The 21,315-nt window shown below is 41.6% G+C and overlaps 1 protein-coding gene across 2 annotated transcripts in view; it reads right to left on the bottom strand.

Moving 5' to 3' along the window:
• TBC1D4 (TBC1 domain family member 4) overlaps positions 1 to 20,945 on the bottom strand; it is a 111,257-nt gene extending 90,312 nt beyond the window's left edge. The window contains exon 1 of one of the 2 annotated variants that reach the window (XM_074859504.1): positions 20,238 to 20,945. In XM_074859504.1, coding sequence (XP_074715605.1) covers positions 20,238 to 20,753 — 516 coding nt within the window. In that variant the 5' untranslated portion in view covers positions 20,754 to 20,945. The remainder of the gene's footprint in view (positions 1 to 20,237) is intronic. The other variant, XM_074859503.1, reaches the window with a different exon arrangement.
• Positions 20,946 to 21,315: the final 370 nt, after the last annotated feature.

Here is a 21,315-nt window from a genome sequence, read left to right as displayed (position 1 = left end):
CTAAGAGCAGTTTTCACAGATGGTAATAAAAAGGGTAATGCACTCTTTACTACAGAGGCATGACTGAATTAATTTAAACTGTGAAATTACTTTTAATGCTATTGGAAGGCCTTTCTCTTTAAAATGAAATTACTTTTACTGAACTGCATGGGGGATTCATTACCTCTAGTAACTCCTAGCATCTCTAATTTACCAGTTTTATTTTTCTGAAATATTATGGAAATAAGACTGGATTTTCATCTACCTTTTCCATAAAATCAGGGGAACTTATATCACGCTCCTGGCTCAAGGTGCTTATGGCTAAGCCATGCAATTACCTCCTAGTTTTACTCTGACCTGAAAAACATCTCTTTAGGGCTCTCTTGTTTCAGAAGCAGGCTCAGCACTGGACCTCACATGTACAGGTTTCACCAGCTCTCCGGACTACACACAATAAATAGTCTGAGTATTTTGTCTTTACTGTCTGCTCTTAAGGTACAAGGGATGACCAACAGGTCTGCTGAGGTTCACTTCATAACCCTAATACTGCTGTACCAAGAAGATGCACCCCCTGCCATTTGTTCAGAAATAAGAATAGGAAACAGTGAGCAAAGGATCAGCCAACTGCATCACCATCTTCTGTCCTTCCTGAAGATGATCTCAAAAAGAAATCTCCACTTTTAGAGCCCCTCCTACCCTCAGACTTCCTCTCTAGTTCCTCTTGCTGGTCTGTCAAGCCATCTGGAGGGAAACTACAGTGCTCCAGTGCTCAAAATACATAAGAAAACACAACATCCTTGTTGAAAACATGTATGGAAACAATACTTCTTAACTGGAAAATTTCAGCAGCAGTAGAACTGTGCTGCTTGCAGAAAGCTGAATGTTTGAAAGGTCAGGCATTAACACTCTGGAAGCAAAACCAGCTGCCCACCAAATCTGCAGCTGTTAGGTCAAAAAGGTCCAATGTCCTGGCGATTTCAAAGGAAAATGCCCTCTTCTCCACTGTATTTAAGAATAATTTGTGTGTTTTGTATTTTCAAAATACAAAAGGCATTTGTGGCTTTCGGTATTAAGAAATTGTCTTTTAAGTGGAAAAAAAAAGGAGGGTGGTAGATTTTCCTGCCTTTCTTGTTTTCACACACAGGGAGTAACCATGCCATATCTAGCAATACTCGATAAGGTGGAGCATATGCCTCTTTCTCACATCTGAGAATACACCTCATCTTGGCTTGCATAAGGGTAAACTGCTACTATACTCTCTCAGAGAATGAGCGTCAGAAACCTGGGCTCCGATGAGATGCCAAAAAGACAAGTTACCCATCTTCTCACCTCTTCAACTCTTTCTGGAGATCCACCTCACATTTAGCATTTGTATTTTAGAACGACCTGAAATTCTGACCCTATTTAACCTGCATTCGTGGGATGGATGTTCTGTGAAGGAGTCGAGCTTTCAACTGATTTTACTGATCAGCAGAATTTCAAATACTGATTTATCATTCTATAATATAGACTTGTAAGCACCAGCCAGGGAAAGATAAGTCCCTTTACTAATGAGTATTAGCACAAGTTTGATGTTAGAGATGGAAATCTTTGTCTAAAGTTCAAAGTAATAACAGCAAGTAGTAGGGCTTTAATTTTTCCAATCCCTTCCAAAATGTTGTCTCTTCTATTACAACCTCAAGCATAAAATGCAAACATACACTATGTTAATTCTGAATGTGTTTTTAACATACATAATTGCTCATTTCCACATACTCATGTCTGAGATTAAATTAATTCATAACACATTCAGCTTCATTCCTTTTTTTCCCACATTTTTGGTAAAATCCTCATCACTTCCGAGCTGAAAATGTTTTACAGAAAGAGACACCCCTCCACACCCCTAGCCCAGAAAATCCATATGGAAAAACTCTATGACACATTCAACAATTTAAAATAATGTTCATTCCTCTATGGAAGAGCATCACCTTGCACTGGTTTTCCCCAATCAACAGTTTTTATGTCTCCTGGAATGAAAGGCTGCTCAGGTGAGCCAATAGTTCATGCTACAAGGTTCTGATTTTAGATCACAACTTTGCCAAGCTTTCTGGACTGACATCTTCAAAATAGTTCAGTCACTGCTAAGAAAGAAATACACTTTTCCTTGGGTTTTGGCTCCTGTTAAAAAAAAAAAAAATCACCACAAGCAACTCTTCCAAGGCATTTGGACATGCAAACTCTTTGATTTGGTCTTTGTGTATAATTTGCAACTCTTGTCTCCATCAAAATCTATCCAAATTATAAATATCTCCAAAATGTTGGCTTAACAGGTGCTCGGTAATAAATATATGTAAGTGGTCAGACTCCCTGGATGCTAACCAGACCCTGAAAGTACTTTCATCCAACCTTTAGCAATTTCTGTCTGCAAATACAGCTCACAGTGAATTTGCAATATGCTCGAGTCTACAAATTCAGGAGTGCGAAGGAAAGACTGAGTCTGGATAACAAGCTATAGAGGGAAAAGAAGGGAAGATGGGGACCAGAGAGGACTGAGAGAAGTGCAGGGGGAGCTGAAAGAGTAGCAGGGACTGCATCCAAACCATCACAGAAGGAACAAGGTGAAAGCAAACAAGAGAAATTGATGAGGACCAAGGACTGCCAATACAAAAAGACTGACAAAAACACAGACATCAGAAAAAGACCCGAGATATTAACAGTCACACTGAGTGCACACGAGCACGGTGGCAGCAGCCACGGGGAAGGAGCTGTGATGGCAAAGGAATGGGATTAGGCAAAGATGAGCTGGAAGCAGAATGCAGAATTTAGTTCCCACTATAATTCTCACTCCAGCACCCAAAACGTTTTCTCTCAGTGTGTGTCTGGGAACAATTAATGTCTTTCCTTTTTTTCCATTAACACTGGAGGATGAGTCTTCTATTGCCATCAGTTATACAATTAGCTCAAAAGAGACAGAGATTTGCAGTGGATATAGTGAGGTTCTTGATAGTTTTTGTGGTTAAAGACTGATGTGTTTATCTCAAGAGCCCTGGCTCATTCATGTCAAAAAAAGGACATGATCTGAGAACGAACCAGAACTGCAGTGGAAGACAGCCCGCCTGCTCCATTTATAAGAATGTTTGTCATATGTGGTCCGAGGAACAGAAATCAGAAAAGGAGGATGACTTCGTAGTTACAGAAGATAAACTGTAGCAAAGGAGATCATTGCTCTTCTTCTACCACTGTGATCTCCCATGGTGATAGGTAAAGTGATTCAACTTTGCTTAAGTGTCCAACACTTTGTGTGCTTCTCAGTGTCCAAGTGACTGATTTCAGATTCTGGAGTCTGATGAGCTAGAAGGCTGGGAAGTTACAGATAGAACAGAAGCAAGTATGAGGTCTGAATATATCAACTATTTTGACAAGACAGTTCCTAAACATCTTAAATGGAGCATTCAAGTAACAGATATTTTCTATTTCTATCCAGTCAAAAATCCCTTCCTGGGATTTTTATTTTTATTTTTTTTTAAACTAAGACACCTCTTCCCTTCTCTCACAAATGTGAAAATAAATTTAATAATGCTTCTGTAAAACATTCAGATCCTATAGTAACAAGCAGCTCAGAAAACCCGTTGAAGCAGCTAATAAGGACATCAGTGTATAAAACAAAATATTTGTAACATTTGGTAAAAATAGTAAGTATACAAGAAAATGCCACCAGGTTATTTTCTACAGACTTTCTGTACCTTCTGCCATCTACAAGGGCTCCTGCAATCAAAAAAGGGACTTTGTTAAAGAGTGATGCCCTCACTGTTAATGTCTATGGCAAACCTCTAATAAAACTGCTTTTTCCAACAGACCCCAAAGTTATGGGAAGGTCACATAAAACTGCAATCTACTAAAAACAATATTTGGAAAAAGATCAAATAGCAGGTTCTTGAGTACCTGAGTTTGTGGCAGAACAAGTAACAGATTCTTTTTAGAACAGTTTATAATTATTTAAAGTTGATACTTCATAGCAAAGTGAAGTATGCCTGCTAGAAGAGGACAGGGGACATCCTAGATACTTTCCTATTAAAGAATGTTTCAAATCAGCTAACAAATAAGTACATTTGTAAAGGTCTTGGTGAAAATCAAAATTCACAAAAGGCTTTCATGTGGAAACAAGACCTAACTACACTTCTCTTCAGATTAACCCTTCCAGTCAAATTTTGGGCTTGCAGACAATTTCTGGAAAATTCATACACGTGAGACAATTTGCTGAAATCAGCTTGACTTGTCCAAGAACACCTGAAAGGCCTGTGCCTTTAGAAATAAGATTGGAAAGAATCATCACTGCTAAGTATTTAAGCATATAGATATTAGCAGAATAATGTAGTTCTGTGCAGTAACCGGCATTTCTGTGCCAGCCCAGTTGTAACACCGGGCAATTGTGTCCTGAGTTCAACCAGGAACTGCAGCTCACAAGAAGGCTGTGTGACTGCAAGGTCATAGAGAAAGGTTGTTCGCAAGCTGGGAAATAATCCAAAGTAAGGTACTTTATTAGAAATTATATATATGATCCCTGCTGCATGTTCTCAGCAAGGGATCTAGAAGTAAAAGCTTATAGGAAAGGAACTTATTTACATAATATATAGAGAGTTGGACATTTTAAGAGGATCAGTCCCACAAACAGGAGGTTATTTGCTGCAACAGGACTCATGTTGCTCAAAGCAGCCATCAGTACCATATTTGCAGATTCCTTTATGTGAAACTGCAGAACCAGCTAGAAAAATTCAGTTATACTTGATCACATCCAAATTACTTCACAAGGTCTAGATGTTTTTTCATGACACATGAATGTTTCTGCATTATACCATTGTGTTGAGGAACTCTTGGGGTGTACAGAGACAGATGCACTTCTTGTATATAAACATTAGATATTCAGATTCTGAAAGAGCACAGTGGAAGTCACTTATGCTTGTGAAAATATAATAATGGTAGAAGCTGCAGGGAAATTTTACTGAGACAAAATCATCCTTCACAGAAAAGCATCCTTCACACACAAGCATCAGAGCTCCCCAAAGGCTCGAAAGAGGCATTTTCGTTAATCTGGACTATTAAATATTGCTAGTGACTCAATCTATTCCTGAAAATATCTGATCTTTTTAATAGTCCTAATAAGCATTCTGAACATAAAGTCAAAAACCCCCACAAAATCAGTACTTTCTTTAAAATTTACTCATCTCTAAAAGATTGTATCTAGTCTAATTAGATAAATTTATATCCAACCTACAAAAAACCCCACAGTGGCAAAGAGAAATAATACTTTTATGAATGGAATTTCCACGCTTGAGCTACTTACTCAAACACGTTTTCATGCAACAGCACCCTTTAAAATATGCCATTTTCTTGATGTAGTTAATATCTTCTCTTTCCTTAGCTGATGCCATCTGTTTATACTCCATGGGCTGAAGCAATAGGTATGCACTGATGTATATCGTCATATATGCCACTGCTACAGACTCAGACCATCCAGGTTGACAGAAAGGAGCGACTGGATGAAATGGGTGATGAAGACCTGTTGTAGCACTTTGAGCTCCCTGGTCAAAAGACATGGGCAAGGGTCTGGTTCTCTATAGTGCTTGAATCTGTGAGGACCTAGAAGTAATTTACTTGAAACTACCGTGGTTTGGGTTTTTCTTCCTTCATGTTACTATATTCAAACTATGAAGACTTCCATAAAGCAGAAAAACAAATGAATACCGTGATGTTAAACCCTTCTGATTAACTACCATCCAAGATGGATAAAAAAAATAGAGCCAAGAAGAAAAATAGCACCAAATGGAAAAAAGACAAGAGATTACATAGCTAATGGGAAGTATGATGCCCAAGAAGGTATTTAGATAGTTATTTACTCTGTAAAGTTGTAGTGCTACATCTGTAAGCAAACTGGCAACTAACCATGTTTGGTGTTAGAAATAACATGATTCATGAAGTGGAAGGAATCTATCTGTCAGAGTCACTGGTTAATTACTCAGGAACCTGACTAGAAGGTTCCCCCTTTCCTCCAAGCTGCCACTAATTGTTCCTCCAGCAGACTACAAGCACTCCCATGGAAGCACTACAATTCCCTCACGGAGAAGGGGAATTGCTCCCTCTTCTCCCATTAACTTTAACCTATGCTGTCATATTGTCTCAGAAATGGCACTCTGAAATTTTGTTATATACAGTTTCAAGTCCTGTGAACTTACCAGCTTCTTTAAGACCAGTGAAAGAGCTAAGGGCTTGTTAAAAACTCTACCTGCTCACCCTTCACCACCGTGCACCATGGCAGGGGCTTGCGAGTTATTCTTGACACTCAGTTTTGAGTTTGCTTGCTTGGAAAAAAGCTGGAAGACAAAAGCATTATAAGGGAGGTAGAAGCCCGCTTTGTCTTAAACATCAAATTTCAAACAGTATCTTATACACGAAAATATTTGATTGATAGTTACCAGAATGCCTATCATAAGAAGTTAAACATGCTTTAAAAAAATATGGATAACTAATCTGTAAAAACAATCTTCCAATGGAGACGACGTTCAACAACCACAAACTGAATACAAATTTTTGAAAGGATGAATTTTACATAGTTGCATGGAAAGCATACTCTGAGGCTCATATTAAACACACTAAGCCTCATTAGATAGATACAAGATCAGCATAGTGACCTACAATAGCAGCCTTGTACTACATTAAGATGCAGAGAAGTAATCATCAGGAGACTTTCAAGGACAGATATTAACTTTGTAATTTGATATATGAACCATAACTGTATTAACAGTAAAAAAGAAAGCCTCCTCGGCTACTATTACTAGTGGATTCATAGAGAAAAATAAATTAGAATTTGATAATTATGTCAATGTCATGAATATGTTTGCACATTTGAAATCTTCAGGCACTAGAAAATGCTGCTGAACCAATTAAATGTTCCAGAGATTAAAGTACGCTTATCTGGAGTGTACTTTTTCACAGCAGTCCTTACTAGGCTCAGGTTTACTTTGCTCTTAAGCAGGCAATCTACCAGCTGTGGCAGCAGTCATGCAATAACAAGCATCCTTCAGCAGCAATTTGTCTCAGTACCAGCTATAAATGATTCAGCCGTTCATGTCATGCTCCAGGAGTTACTTTGCTAATACTACAGCCTTTTACCACACATCACAGCATCCTTTCCCTCCACAGTAGGGGTTGGGGCTTTTTTGGTTTATTTGGGGTTTTTTTGATACTCATACCTTCTTTCTGAAACGTGATAGGACTGCCTTGATCGCCAAGGAAGCTAACTTTCACTTCTTATTGGCCATACACAGTCTTGACTTAAAAATAAACATGTGCCAGGTCATCTGTTTTATAAAAAGGGCGTGAAGGTGAAAACAAACTTTAAACACAAAGGAACTTTGAGCAACTAAAAACATTAGCTCTATTACAACTGAAATTATCATCACGCATGCTTATTTTTACATAAAGTTTTATGTTCAAGTTTTTATTCAATAAACAGCTGTTACCAGAATATACATTAAAAAAAATAAAAAAAATAGGCTAATGGCCAAAAAAAAAAAAAAAAAGTGCTATTTCTAAAATGTGAAACTTGGAACTAGCAATATGATCAGGAATAAAGTTAAAATTTTTATAACCCTGATAGCTGTATCTGAAAAGCTCAGCTCCTGCCAACATGCAGTCAAAAGAATGAATGGCTTTTTTTTCTTTCAAGTTCTAATTTGAGGCCACTGGGCTTGTGGGAAGCAGTGGGGGGAAATGGATTATCATCTTTTTTTTCCTATGGTCAGAATCATGACTCTTCATGGTTAACAGTACTGCATGCAGTACAGACAACTCCTACAAAAAAAAAAGATTATAATCCTGGATTGGGACAGTTTCAAGGACCTGAGAAAAACAGAAGAGCAAGAGACATGACATGAGAAAATAAGCAGTAGCCTTGTATAAACATATGGTAAAAAGACTGGAAAAGCCTGCAAATTTGAAAGCTAATGCATCTGTTGACAAGCAGTAAGGGACCTCACAGTGATCTGTGTTCCTTACTGTTCTGTGGGCAGCTCTGACTTCTGTACCATATTCCCCATTATCTTCACACTGCAGTTCCTAACCCTGTGATCATTCTAGACATCAACTAGAGAAAACATCCCTTTAAGAAATGTGCTCCCCTGGATGAATGCTCCGAGTGCATACAACAAACAAAGCCAGCAAATCTACATGCTGATAAAAATTGTTATGTTTTCTTAGGTCTCTGAAGGGCTCCAAATTGACAGTAGCACCACGCACTGAATCTGAATTAGAAACCTGTCATATCCTCATCCACCTCCTTATTCAATTGAGCTGAAAGGTATTTTGACATTTTAATATGAATTAGTACTAGCAGAAACAAGAAACTTCAAGACTATTATTTTTACGACATACTAATAGCAAGAGGCTGCTATATTTGATGGTAGGATGATACCTAAAGCAGTATAAAAAACCAAAATGTGCTACAGTAAAGCAGTATGATCTTCTAGCAGCTGGTGATCTTATACGTAAACATTTAGCAGCTGGTGATCCTATAGGAAAACACTGTGCAATCTGGGCGGAACAACTTGTGTGACTTTGTTCCTATTTAAGAGAAGTGCACTCTGGACAGTCTTAAGTTGTTGACTGAATAGTCCCCTGAAACCAACCCAAAGCAATTAAACCCAGGATGAAAGCATGAAGCAGACCCTGCATAGTTTCCTGCAGGGCTCTTGTGGGTACATAACAACAGCCCTTCCAGGAGCAGTGATCCATTACGATTTATGTACGCTGCTCCCTGTAACATGGCTGGGGAGCCCACGTGGCAGCAGTATGCTCAAGTGAATTAACTAACCTCTGTAACAGGACACCATGAAGCCTACCCTTTATTCCCCACAAAGTGGCCCAGTACAGGATTGAAAGGAAGTATTTTCTGTATGTTACATATATAACAGATTTAAATACTTTGTAACTGATGGAAAGAAGACTGTAATGCAAAAATAAACCTTGAACTTTCTATAAACTCAGGTCATCCTAGGTTTAAACCTTACACCCTACCTGTCACTACTTGAAATCAGTAATCCCACTCATAAGCATGATATAGCTGCGAGCATGCTTCAAATCATTATGTAAAAGGCTAAACTATATAGCAGAGTTGAGTATTTTACCAGTGTGTTTGTCCTCATTAGGTGTTAACTATTATGTACATGGCTGTGTAGGCATGCACAAGAGCTGGGTGCTACATTTCTACAAGGATGGCAACAATCTGTGGGACTCTGCAGAGTATTTTGACCTTCTCACAGAGCTACAGTAAGAATTTTAATATCGGCAAAATGAATGTCAAAGCTAGGGGAACTCTGCGGGAATTTTTCACGTGGTGGTATACTTTGCGTATAAAATCTAACAGTACAATTGCAAAGCATAACAGCAGGACTAAACAGCTGAAAAAACTCCAATGTTATAGGTTGGATTAGCAAACAATTAATTAGCACTGCCATGTTTCATTCTGACACTTTTCTTCAAGCTTAGCATAACAGGAAAGCTTATGATATTCAGTTTATAATGTGATGCTTGAAGATTTATTACTCGATAGGTAATAAACAGCAGTGTACATATATACATCCCTGGCTTGCCTGAGGTTGACACTTCCAGAAATAACAGAATTCAGATGAAGCATCCACTCTGTTGTGCTGCAGAAATCCAAGTATTAATCGTCTTCTCAAAATCTGACCTTTTTATGGTGGTCATGTGAGAACTCAGAGCAGAAGCGTATCAAATAGCTTGTCAAGTCAAAAAATTTAGACTCAGATAAGAAATAAAATGACACACGGCTAAGCTTCTGTATAGCTTACTATTGATGGTATCATTAAAAAGGATTGCTGAAGTTTTAATCTATAATTTTCACTAAACACAGAAAGCTCCCTTAAACTAGCAAGTGTATGATATTAAGTAAAACAAATGAAGTGCAGAACAGTGGGTGAACATACAGAAACAAAATACTTGGTTACATAAAGAAACACCAAGCTCATTAATCTAGCAGTTTGGACTGGTCTCCACATTTCTCACACTTCCAACTCTGATGCTGTATATTTTCAAGGACAACTTGCATATTGAGCAAAGAAAAAAACCACAACAAACCAGCATTCATACATGATGTACTCTATGTAATTTTTTTATATTGCCTTCTTCCGTGGTGATTTTGCAGAGAGAAGGTCACTATGGAGGAAGCGTATTCATTTTGTAAACTTCACGCCACCCCACTAAACTGCAGATATTATTTTTAGTTCTCCCTAGCACTAAGCAGACAGGGAATCCAAGGCGCAGCGCCAGGATGTAAACCCACTCCTTCTGAGCTGGCTTTAATCATGTTGCCTTGCTCCCACTCTGCTCCCATGTTTAGGTCAGCAAATTTCCTCAAAGCTAAATCTGAATACATGCACACATATGCCATGGATAATCTGGGTGTGTTTCTTCATGAATAATTCAGATAAAAGTATGATGTGCCTGAAAGGCCCACTTGATTTTCTCTTCTGGCAAGGTTTGCCCAAAAAAGTGCTGCTGAAGAGTAGCCAACATCTTGCCTCCATTTATAAGGTAGTTAGTTTACAAAAAAAGTGGATCCTCTCTACAAACTGTTTTGCACTGCTCAAGCTTGCAGTCCTGCTGCACCGAAAATTAAGGGACTCTCATTGACTTTGACCACAAAGTCAGGCCAAAATTATTTTCTACAAAAGGGATACTTGTTTAAAATCTTTCTCCACAGAAAACAAAGTCTTGTACACAAGCCTAAACCAAATGTTACAGGAAGAGCAGTATTTTTCCATAGATGGCTCTCTTATCAGATGCTATGGGATTTGCACATTAGAGCAACATTTCAGCATCTCAAATTATGGTTTTGTTTTAAAGTATAGTTACAATAGCTTGTTTGGCAATTTGTATCCTAAACTACTTAGATTGCCATAAAAGAACCATGACACTGAGGGCAGTTTGGTATTTATTTCCATTGTCAAGTATGGCAGCAGGTCGTACACACAATCCCTTCTCTTTCTAATCTGCACACTAGCAGGAATTAATTTTTTCACCTGAGACTACCAAAGCCACAATTTTGCATGCTATGACAGAGCTGGGGCAGGCAGGAATCAGAGCTTTGCATGTGCACTGCCATCCACCGTGGACATCAACCTGAAGGTCATACATCAGCTTTCAGCGCAAGGCTTAGTTGGAGTTAATGTGCTGCATTGTTTCTACCCTTTCAGCCGAGCCGTCCTAAAGAAAGCAACTGGTTCCTCTCTGGCAAGTGCCACTCTGTTAAATATGTACTACCCTACTTCTATTTTTATTTAGAAATCCTACGGTAACTTGAGATCAAGTTGTTAGGAATAATCACACCAAAGCAAGAAACAAACCATGGGAAGGTATATAAAAATACAAGTTAGCACTGCATGTCCTGGTCTTTCATTGCTGTTACTGAATATTTACTCTAGTTCAGAAATACTCAAGAACCCACAGACCACTGACTACTCCCAAAGTTCCTGGGACACTGCTCTTTTTTTCTTCTTTTTTTTAATGAACATAACAGGAAACCCATATTGGCATCAGAGTACATGAAATATATTTAACCTCAGCATCCTAAAAAAATAAATATTTATTGATCTTGTTAGGAAAAACAGAATTGTGAACAGTCTGGAAGGCAGTCATTGCTCTGCCCCAGAGGATAATATTCTGACTTCCCACAACATGTTTTTCAATGCATCAAGGATCTCTAAACAGCACTGTGCAGATCTACATGTTCTTGCCAAGAAGAGTAATGAAATAAAACATAACCCCAGTCATTGTAACAGAGCAAGCTGCTTGTTAAGGTTTATCATCATGCAAAAATGAACTTCACGACTGAAATATACTTTAAAGTCAGCTGTAATGGGAGGGGGAAAACCACAGAGCCCAGGATGATGGAGTTGGAAAAAAGCCACACTTCCAGAGTACCAGTTTTATCTTACCTAATGCCTTCTACAAGTCCTTCACACAGACTTTGAACAAGGATCTCTCTCACGTTTGCGTTTTAAATTAATTCAATCCTTCAGAAAAGTGCAATGTGCACTTACTGTAGAATGCTACCTATGTTCAGTGGTTCCAGAGATGCAGAACAAGAAAAACCTTGCCATATTGCCCTTCCAAATTTCCACAAAAGATCATTTGTAAAAGCCTATGTAATTCTTAAGAGATAAAATAATAAAAAAGGAAATTATGGATTCCACGAGAAAGCAACCAAATTTGAGTGGAAATGAAGACAAATCACTATTACAAGCAACTTATAAAGTCAGAAAACATGATTTAGTACATACAATTCCTCCAAAGAACTAAGCAGAGATTCTAAATGGCATTGGGAGCCCATTTAAAAAAAAAAAAAAAAAAAAAGTATAACTTTTCGCCGTGGTTTAACTAAAATATTTTGCCTCTTACAAATGATCCAAACCGAAGGGAACTGTAATGCATCTAGGTAACCGCTTATTAGTTCATGACATCTTTCAGAGGCTCTGAACAGAGAAACAAAATTTAAGACATGCTATACATGTACTTACTATATGCCATCTACCCTGTCTGAACAGTCTTCATGGTATGACAGCCTTTGAAGTACATGTTGCAGGCTTTTGTTCAATTGACTTAAGTAACTAAAACCACGTCAAAGGACAGAAAAAACATGTTTAAGCACTGCAGCAGAAACCAACACACAAAATTTCACCTCAGGAAGGTGAAATAATACCTAGAGGCCATGCTGCTGCCATGGTTTTCCTTTTTTGCCTAGAGAGGGTCTGCTCAGGGAGCAATGGAAATCCCAACTGCACCATCCTCTCCAGAAGAGAACAGAGTAATTAACTTCTCACTGGAAGTCCCAATTCCCTGCAGCAGGGAAGGGGAGGACTAAGCAGCCGATTTCAGTTAAGAGAGGGATGGCTTTAAGCAGGCTTCGCATCAAACAGCGGGATGTAACGCTGTTCACTTCAAGCGGCAGGGCTGCTGTGGAGAGGCAGAGGCAAGGGAGCACAGCTACAGACAATGGTAGGTTTTGTGCTGGTAAAGCACGACTGTGTTCAGAATAAAGACTAACTAGATTTTTCAAGATATATAGTTAACTTCTACATTTTAATAGAAGTTAAGACTCTAATATGGGCTACAATGAGCCCTTTGGGGTGAATGCATGTGTTTTTGTTTGCTTGTTTGGGTTTTTACGTCCTTTTACCTGCAGTCCTAAATATAGTACTAGAATTAATCCCCTACAGCATAAACAGGCTTACCTCCAACCAATGCCAAGAGGAAGACTGAATTATCAGAGTACTTTCAGATCTACAGGATCGCCAAAATGTTTATTTGCCCACCTCACTGATCTACCAGTTGTTACCTAATTAATACACCAGAAAGGGAAAAAAACCCAATATGTTCATGGGTGAAAATGTGCATATTGAAAACTGATGCATGTTCTCTGGTACCCAAAACACATCACAAAACAGGAGGTCACATAGTTCATTCATCCCTGAGGTAACCACTTCCACATTTCGTGCTTTCAACCCACCCTCTGACATTCAGTATTGTCTTTTTATATTTTGAAGACCTCTTCAGAGCAGATATAGTTGTTCATGACATGATCATACACTATCTTGCATTAGTGATGCTCTACTTTATTTTGGAACCCATGTTATTGCATGTGGTCTTGATGTACCTATTTGTGTCAGAACATAAGGTGATAGATATTATATTACAGTCTATACAGAACAGAAAAGCACAGATCCTGTTGATGAATTAAGTCACATCATTTTGTTGCCTTAAATTTGCTTTCCAGGGGCCTTCAAGCACGATGTTATTTAATGACCTATACATGACTTTCAGTAGGTCTTGTCTTTTTACCCAGTCATCTCTTCATGGTCGCTAAAGGTGCCTCAGAAAAGTGCAGAATGTGAAGGTAGATGACGCTACAGTTCACATATGGGACAAATGATAAAAGCCACAAGGAAATAAACTTCTTTTTTTCCTGTCTCTGAACTTGAAATAGTATCTGAAACCACAAAGGAAACAAAGCCAGATGGCAGAGGACAGCTGGTGCCATGAGGGGACCATGCCAATGCTGCTGAAAATTCTGCATGACCTACAGTCCAGACAGCAATCTATGTGATCAGTCCCTGAAATTCATCGTGGTGTTCAGCACCTTACCTCTGAGAAACTCAAGATGCTCAGGGAGTTCCAGGCAAATGGATAAGATGGATGGAAGAGATGCAAAGAAGGATGAGCTGTGCACATGAAATGCTATACCAAACTCTAGCAAAGAGCAGAGATTGGTAGGAGTCAGTCACACTACTATTCTGCAGTGACTCTTTAGAAATTGAATCTTTTTTAGCATTCACTTTTATAAACACTACCTTCAAGCATTTTGGTCCAAGATTTTTACCATCCCTAAAAATCACGATTCTGCCTGGTGCCAAGACATACATAAACTAGCCACACCTTTTGGAAGTCAGTTTTCTATTTAATTATTCTTAAAAGGAACTGCCTCTAACAGGACAAAAAAATATAGAAACAGATAATCAGAAGAAGAGCCTTGGGTCTGGTATGCATACAAGCACCTTTCTTTAAATAAAATACCCTTATTATCTGGTCACTGTATTACCTACAGCCACTCTCAGTGAGCTTACCATAATTTCATGTATTTATCATCCTGTATTTTATTTTGCCTTTCTGAAAATACAATCCTCTGTATGTCACTTCTACTCCCCAAATAACGGAGTGGTTTTCAGGAACTGCAAAAGGAAAAACGAATTAATTCCTTCTACAAACACAGCAGATAAGAGTATTTAAAACCATTCCCTTTCCTCTCCTAAACATTAATCAGGGATAAAGAGGCTACATATCACCACTTAGAACAGTTAACAATTTTAATGTTTTTATTATTTCTTCTGTTTGGGACACGGGAGAAAATTATTATGGACAAGATGTTCAAAACTGGACCTTAAAGATAGCTCTACAAGCCTAAAATGAGAAGCACTCTCATTTTCAGAAAAAAAGTGCTGAATTTATCATTAAGGAAAACAAAAATGAAACCTTAAGCTCTCAACTTTCAGTTCCATTTCCCATATCTTAAGTCAGACACTGTTTAAACAAAAACAAACAAACAAACAAAACAACCAACAGAAAAAGGGAGTGAAAGACTTTTCATCTGAGGCTGTATGCCCCATATAAACAGGAGAGATAATGAGGCCCTCACAGAACAATTCTGCATTCATTGCAAGCCTTTAGCATCCACACTCTGTTATGAGTTCTCCCTTTTCAGTTTCTCACCCCATGAATGAAATTCTGACCCACACAAACTTAAGAGGAAAAATTTTTTTTGGTCTCTCCAAGACTTGTTTTCTTGATAAAACTGGGACAACCTATCTTTCTCATGGAAAACAGTGTTACCTCTTTTCTCTGCAATAAAGGTGCACTCAAGTCTATCTAGCAACCAAACTGCATCTCTCCCAGTTCCTGCATAATCCTTCAAAACCCAGAGCCCATCTTTTTTATCATGTCTGTTATAACTATCCAAAACACAGCTTATCAGATGACTCAACCTCTGCAACATTTTAATGTGAATTTCAACAATGCTGTACATACGTACTTAGTATGTCAAGACTTTGCTGCCATTCAGCTCATGCTCCTATGTCACATAAAAATCAAAGCACAGAAGAAATATGAATGTAAAGTTCATGAACTTTCTTCTTCAAACATTTCTAACTTACATTCTTCAATAAGAAGCCTTACAGAACGTGGTATTATTACAGCTTAGAAGCCTCCTTTGAATAGCTAAAATGGAAGACTTTGTACTGATGCCTTGTTTTTCAGAATAAACTGTCTTATGGCCTTGCTTTACTGAAATACATTATTTAACGGGCATCTAACACAGTCTTGGAATAGACAAACATTTTTGACTTTTAGCCCATGCAGCGATGACAAAGCAGGGATCTGGGTTACAAACAGGCAGCCTCTGGCTCTTGTCTCTGGCCTTCTACTTCTCCAGTTCTTATCACAGCTTTACTTTGTCAGCAAAATGCTCCGTTATTTCTGCTTCTCCTTGAGGCAGCCTAGACCCCTAACGCACAGTTGCAGCAAAACACCACAGCTACAGATTACACACAGAAGAGCTAAACCCTACTGAGGTCTGTGCATCAGAACATTTTTCTTTCACAGCTAGCTTGGATTAGTTTTGAAATCTCATAACGACATATTTCGATCACTGCTTATAAGGTTGCTAAAAGAAATACAAAATGCATTAAGTAAGTTCTTGCTGGAGGATACAACTATCTTCACTAATAAGAATCAATTATAGTATAATTAGATTAGGATGCCAGTTCAGGTTAAAAAAAAAATTCCCCCAAAACAGGCTTATTCATGTTTCAAGAAGAAAATGCACAGTCTAGACCAACATAATAATTAAAAGAAAAGCATAGAAAGAGATCTGACCGTAAGCCTCTCCCCCAGAGAGCAGGGAATTCAACGCAACTGTTAAACAGCATTGATTTGTTTCACACAATTAAAATCTGGTTTATGGAATAAAATCAGTATTTCATGGTAAAAATGTGTTGAAGTTGAGCTTGAAAAAAAAAATCAAAAGGGCTTTTCTTGGTGGGTGGAAGAAGGGTATGCCTGCTATGTTTATAAACTTTAACTTTCAGTTTTAAAAAAAAAAAAAAAGGTGTTCTGGGGTTGTGAAGAAAATCTGCCAAATATAAAATGAGACAATGCTGTCATCTGATGTCTACAGACAGACTCCGTGCATCCTACATAATTCTCAAATGACAGCAGTACAAAACTAACAAATCTCTGGCTGCTATTCAGAAGCTAGTAGCCAGCACTAAACAGGCAACTACCCTCATCCACTTCATCTGGCTGTTGCTTTCAAAAGTTACAAGAAGCAGCAGACACTATAATAATTCTGAGGGGGAAAAAAAGTCAAAAACTTCTGTTCCCATCCTCACCAGTCAGATGGCTCCAGCCATTTTCTCTCCCATTGTAATTAAAGGGCAAAAGAAAGAGACCCCTCTTAATAAAAGCATCTTAGCATCCACCCCCATACTGACAGCTAAGCTCTGGGTTTGATACTGCCAAAGTACCACTGCAGAACAGGAGTTGACCCACTGGCTCCTACTTTTCAGCTCTGTCTACAATTTGCAAACTTTCAAGTAAAACGTAAAGGTGTTTTGTACCACCTCCCTCTCTCATTTTTCTTCAGGCATGGCAAATAACATTAGAAGATGTTATCTGCCCACCTGATGTTATCAGAGCATATACTGCATTGGCTTTTTATTGGTCACCTGCTAAAGAAATTTGCAGGGACTGGCAAAAAGTATTGCTTTTTTCTGCAAATAACAGCCCCTTACGTGGTCACAGTGAATGGACGTGCATCCTAGATACTGCTGGCGGACAATGCAATGGGCTCAAAGCCAAAACTTTCATTCTCACCTACATTATTTTTTGAGTTACCACGCTAGCACTAACCTCTTGGAAGTCACTCATTATGCTCTCACTTTCATAATTTACATCCACCATTAAAAATTACGGCTAGCTGTCTTCTCACTCAAAGACCACATGATATCTCCTGCACCATTCCTTCATTCCAGAGTGACTTAGCATGCTGCTGAGCTTATTACTGCCAAGATGGATAACACCATGGCTTTGCAGTCATCTCTGGCTAGTCTGAAGTCAGCATAACTTCTGGAAAGGCTATCTGACCCTTCCCCTTCTTGGCCACTCATTGCTACCCTGTGCCTCCAGCCTACCTGTCTTGATGTAACGGGAATTAGGGTTGCATAGTAAAAGCAAACAAGGGAAGCGGTTTGGAACTAATCCAGCAAAGGTGGGGGAAAAGCAAGTTTAACACCAGTCAGTTCCCCGATCCTGTTTGCTCTGTGGCTGCACAAACAGCTGTGCTGTCGTAGGACAAAGCTGAGAGGAAGGAACGAGGGGTCGAGGCTTGAAGAGGACAGGATCACTTCTCTCAGTAGCAGTGCCAACTTACGTTGGCTGGAAGTGACTATGGCCTAAGATGGAAAATGAGGTCGTCTTAAAATAACAGCTGTGAAAAATACTTTCTAAGCTAATACGCATCATGAAGCTCATGTAACCAATATGAAACAGAAGCACATACTTAAAAGATCTTGAAAGCATGAAAGAACATCTATTTTATGACAAAAAATTAAGAGCTTCAAAAGAAGATTTTCAGAGCTAGCAACCTGTAGCCTGATTTCATCTGTTCAGGACTAGGGTTAAGTCCAGATCAAGAGTTGAGACCTCCACAGAAAAAGCCAACCAAGCCTCAATGATTGATAACAAAACTCAGGAGGGGAAAAAATTCCACCTTCTTTTCCTTCTGATTACCTTAAAAAAACCTGTTAGATGCTTGTGAATCACGTGCTGGCTGTGCATCTACTACCCTTATTGCAGTTCTTTGTCTGGAAAATCACGTGCTGAGTAGCCGTCCTGCAGGGACTTATTCTTTATTAATGATAAGGTTAAAAAAAAATTTGACAGATAAAATTTAGACTATATTGTCAGAACAAGACAGGAGTTTATAAAAGGGAACTTGCTCACACTAATAACTCCGTTCAATAGGAAGACTTTACCTATAGTATCAATTTGACTTAATTCCATGCACGTAAGGACATTTTCCTCCACAAGGAGAGAAGGGAAAACATACAGATAAAAGGTTTAGTCAGAAACAGCCTCCAAAATGTAAATGTATGCAGTATTTTGCATGTTCCCAAAAGTAATAGGGATCCACTATCTTACAGCATGAGGTTTTCTCACAAACTCATGGTACCAGAGCAGACCTAGCCCAGAAATAAATTTGATTCAGCATCTTCTGCCAACAACAGGAACCTTGGTTCCCTTCAGTCCATATGGTCAGACTCCTAAAGGGACATTTTGGCTCCTCCCTTGCCAGAGACAATCCCCTCCATTTCGTGCTCTTTTTGTATGCTCTCTTCTGGCAAAGCACAACAGTGGCAGAAGTGGCCGACAAGTTAAGCATAGTTACCTCCACTTGGGATACCATATCTTTGATGATGGCTCACGCCACAGCTATGTACGCAATCTACATCCCTCCCTTGTTATAATCTCTGGCAGTATGTTGGCTCAAATAAAAATTAATATACTGAGAACTTTTCAGTCGTTTTCTTAATACTTCCTACCCTCCACTTAAACAAAACAAACCCAAAAGAAACCCAAGCAACTGTTCAGTAGATCTAGGAAGTCTGATAAATGGTTTCAGTAAAGTCCAGCATTTCCAACTGCATGCATTCTTTCCTCCATACACATCTGTGAAAACTATGGGGAAGGTGTCTTAACTTACTCAGCCCAAGGACTGTTATTGAAAGGCCTTTTTATTGCTGTCACCACGCTTAATCAACGATCAAACCTACTCGCCAAACCGCCATCACTCACATGCTCTAAGCAGGGAGGAGAAAGACTGCTGCACATTTGATGCGCGAGCCAAAGCCTGTTAGAGAGTCAGGAAAATACAGTCTTACTGTTAGGTCTTTTTTTCCAGGTTGGCACTTTATCAACAATGTCTCCACCCAAACCTAGGGTTGTTTGTAGCACTACTGAGTGTGCCTGAGCACAGCCAGGTGTCCTTAGCGTGACCTGTGACCAAACTAGTGCCCACTGGTCACAACCGATGGTTTCCGCAGGACCGGGGGTCTGCAAGAAAGCACAATCCTGGCTACGCGATTTCTTTCATGCATTTACACCTCTCTAAGGCCGGTTTAACATACATTCTGCATTTTACTCGTAGAGCAAATTGTGGGCTTGTCACGGAGCTGTTGCGGGATGCGAGGCCTCCCCACGGAAGGGGGGCTGGGAGAGTGGGGCTCCATCTCCGGGCTGGCAGTTGGGCGCGCCGGCACTCGGGCAGGGGGTGGCACAGCGCCCCACGGCCACGCGGGACCGCGGCCCCCCCGCCGCCTTTCCGCGGGCGCTGCAGCCGCCCGAGTTGCCGGGCGCGGTGCAGCGCTGGTGCAGCCCCGGGACGAGCCGGCAGCGGGCACGACAGGCTCCCCCCACTCCGCGGGTGGGTGTGTGGGAGGTTACGCTCCCGCAGCGCCCCGCAAACGCTGCCCTGCCCCGTCCGAGCACGCCGGGCAGCGCTTGGGGTCCCGTCAGGCGAGGGGGGAGGGGGCGGGGGGAGAAGCAAAGCGGGGGTATCCCGGGCAGCGCCCCCTCCCCCTGTCCCCGCCGCCACTCGCCTGGTTGGGGTCGGTGGCCCGGAAGACGTGGCAGGCCATGGGGGAGTCGGGGTTGTCGGGCTGCGCCTTGATCAGGTAGGCGAAGTAGGTGAGGTCGTGGCTGTTGTGGATGAAGCGGGCGATGTGCTGCGCCTTGTGCTCGAAGATGAAGACGGCGGGCGCGGGGCTGCCGGGGCGGCCGGGGCCGGGGCCGGCGGGGCGGCCGGGGCTGGCGGGGCCGGCGGGGACGCAGCGCAGCGTGGGCGAGCCCAGCAGCAGCAGCACCTCCCGGGCCGGCACCCCGCTGCCCAGGGCACCGCCGGGCTCCTGCCGCTGCCCGCGGCGGCGGATCTCGGCCATCAGCCAGGGCAGCATGGGCAGCGTGGTCCGCCTGTCCAGGCAGGACGAGCCCACGTACCACAGCCTGAAGCGCTTCTCCCCCGGCGGCGGCGGCGGCGCCGGCTGCGGCTCGGGCTCGGGCTCCGGCTCCGGCTGCAGGGGGTGGGCGAGCGGCTCGCCCTCTCCGCGCTTCTCCATGGCGGGTCCCCGGGCAGAGGGCGCGGCGCTCCGCCGCCGCTTCCCCCCGGCGCCAGGTGCAGCCGGCGGGGCCTGCGCTCGGCCGGGGCCGCCGCTAAGCGCTCATCCCGCCGGGCACGTCCCCGGAGCCGCCGCGCCGCCTGCCTGCCTGCCTGCCTGCCCGCGCGGAGGGGAAGGACGGCCGAGTCACCCTCCTCCTCCTCCAACGCCCCGGGGAGGAGCGGAGAGGCTACGCCCCGAGCGGGCTCCGCGGCCCGGCCACCCCGGCCGAGGGGCGGGACGGCACCGCTCCGGGCTCCAAACAAAAATACAACGTGGCCGCCGCTCCGCGCCCCGCTCCGCCAGGTGCTGCCGGCCCCGCCGCTCCCGGGGAGGTGCTGGCCTCTCCCTGCGGCCCCGCAACGCGACCGGCCGCCGAGGGAGGAGGAGGAAGAGGGGGCAGGTCCGCAAGGGGAGGAAGGTCGCCGAGCGGCGGAGGGAGGGAGGTGGGGAGACCGCCGGGGCCGCCCTCCGCCCGGCTTGCAGAAGCTCCCAAGGTTTTCCAAGTTGGTTTTGCTTTTGG

The sequence above is a fragment of the Strix uralensis genome, chromosome 2, assembly GCF_047716275.1.
Source record: "Strix uralensis isolate ZFMK-TIS-50842 chromosome 2, bStrUra1, whole genome shotgun sequence".
In the NCBI taxonomy this organism is placed as follows: Eukaryota; Metazoa; Chordata; class Aves; order Strigiformes; family Strigidae; genus Strix; species Strix uralensis.
This window is presented reverse-complemented; position numbering and strand designations above follow the sequence as displayed.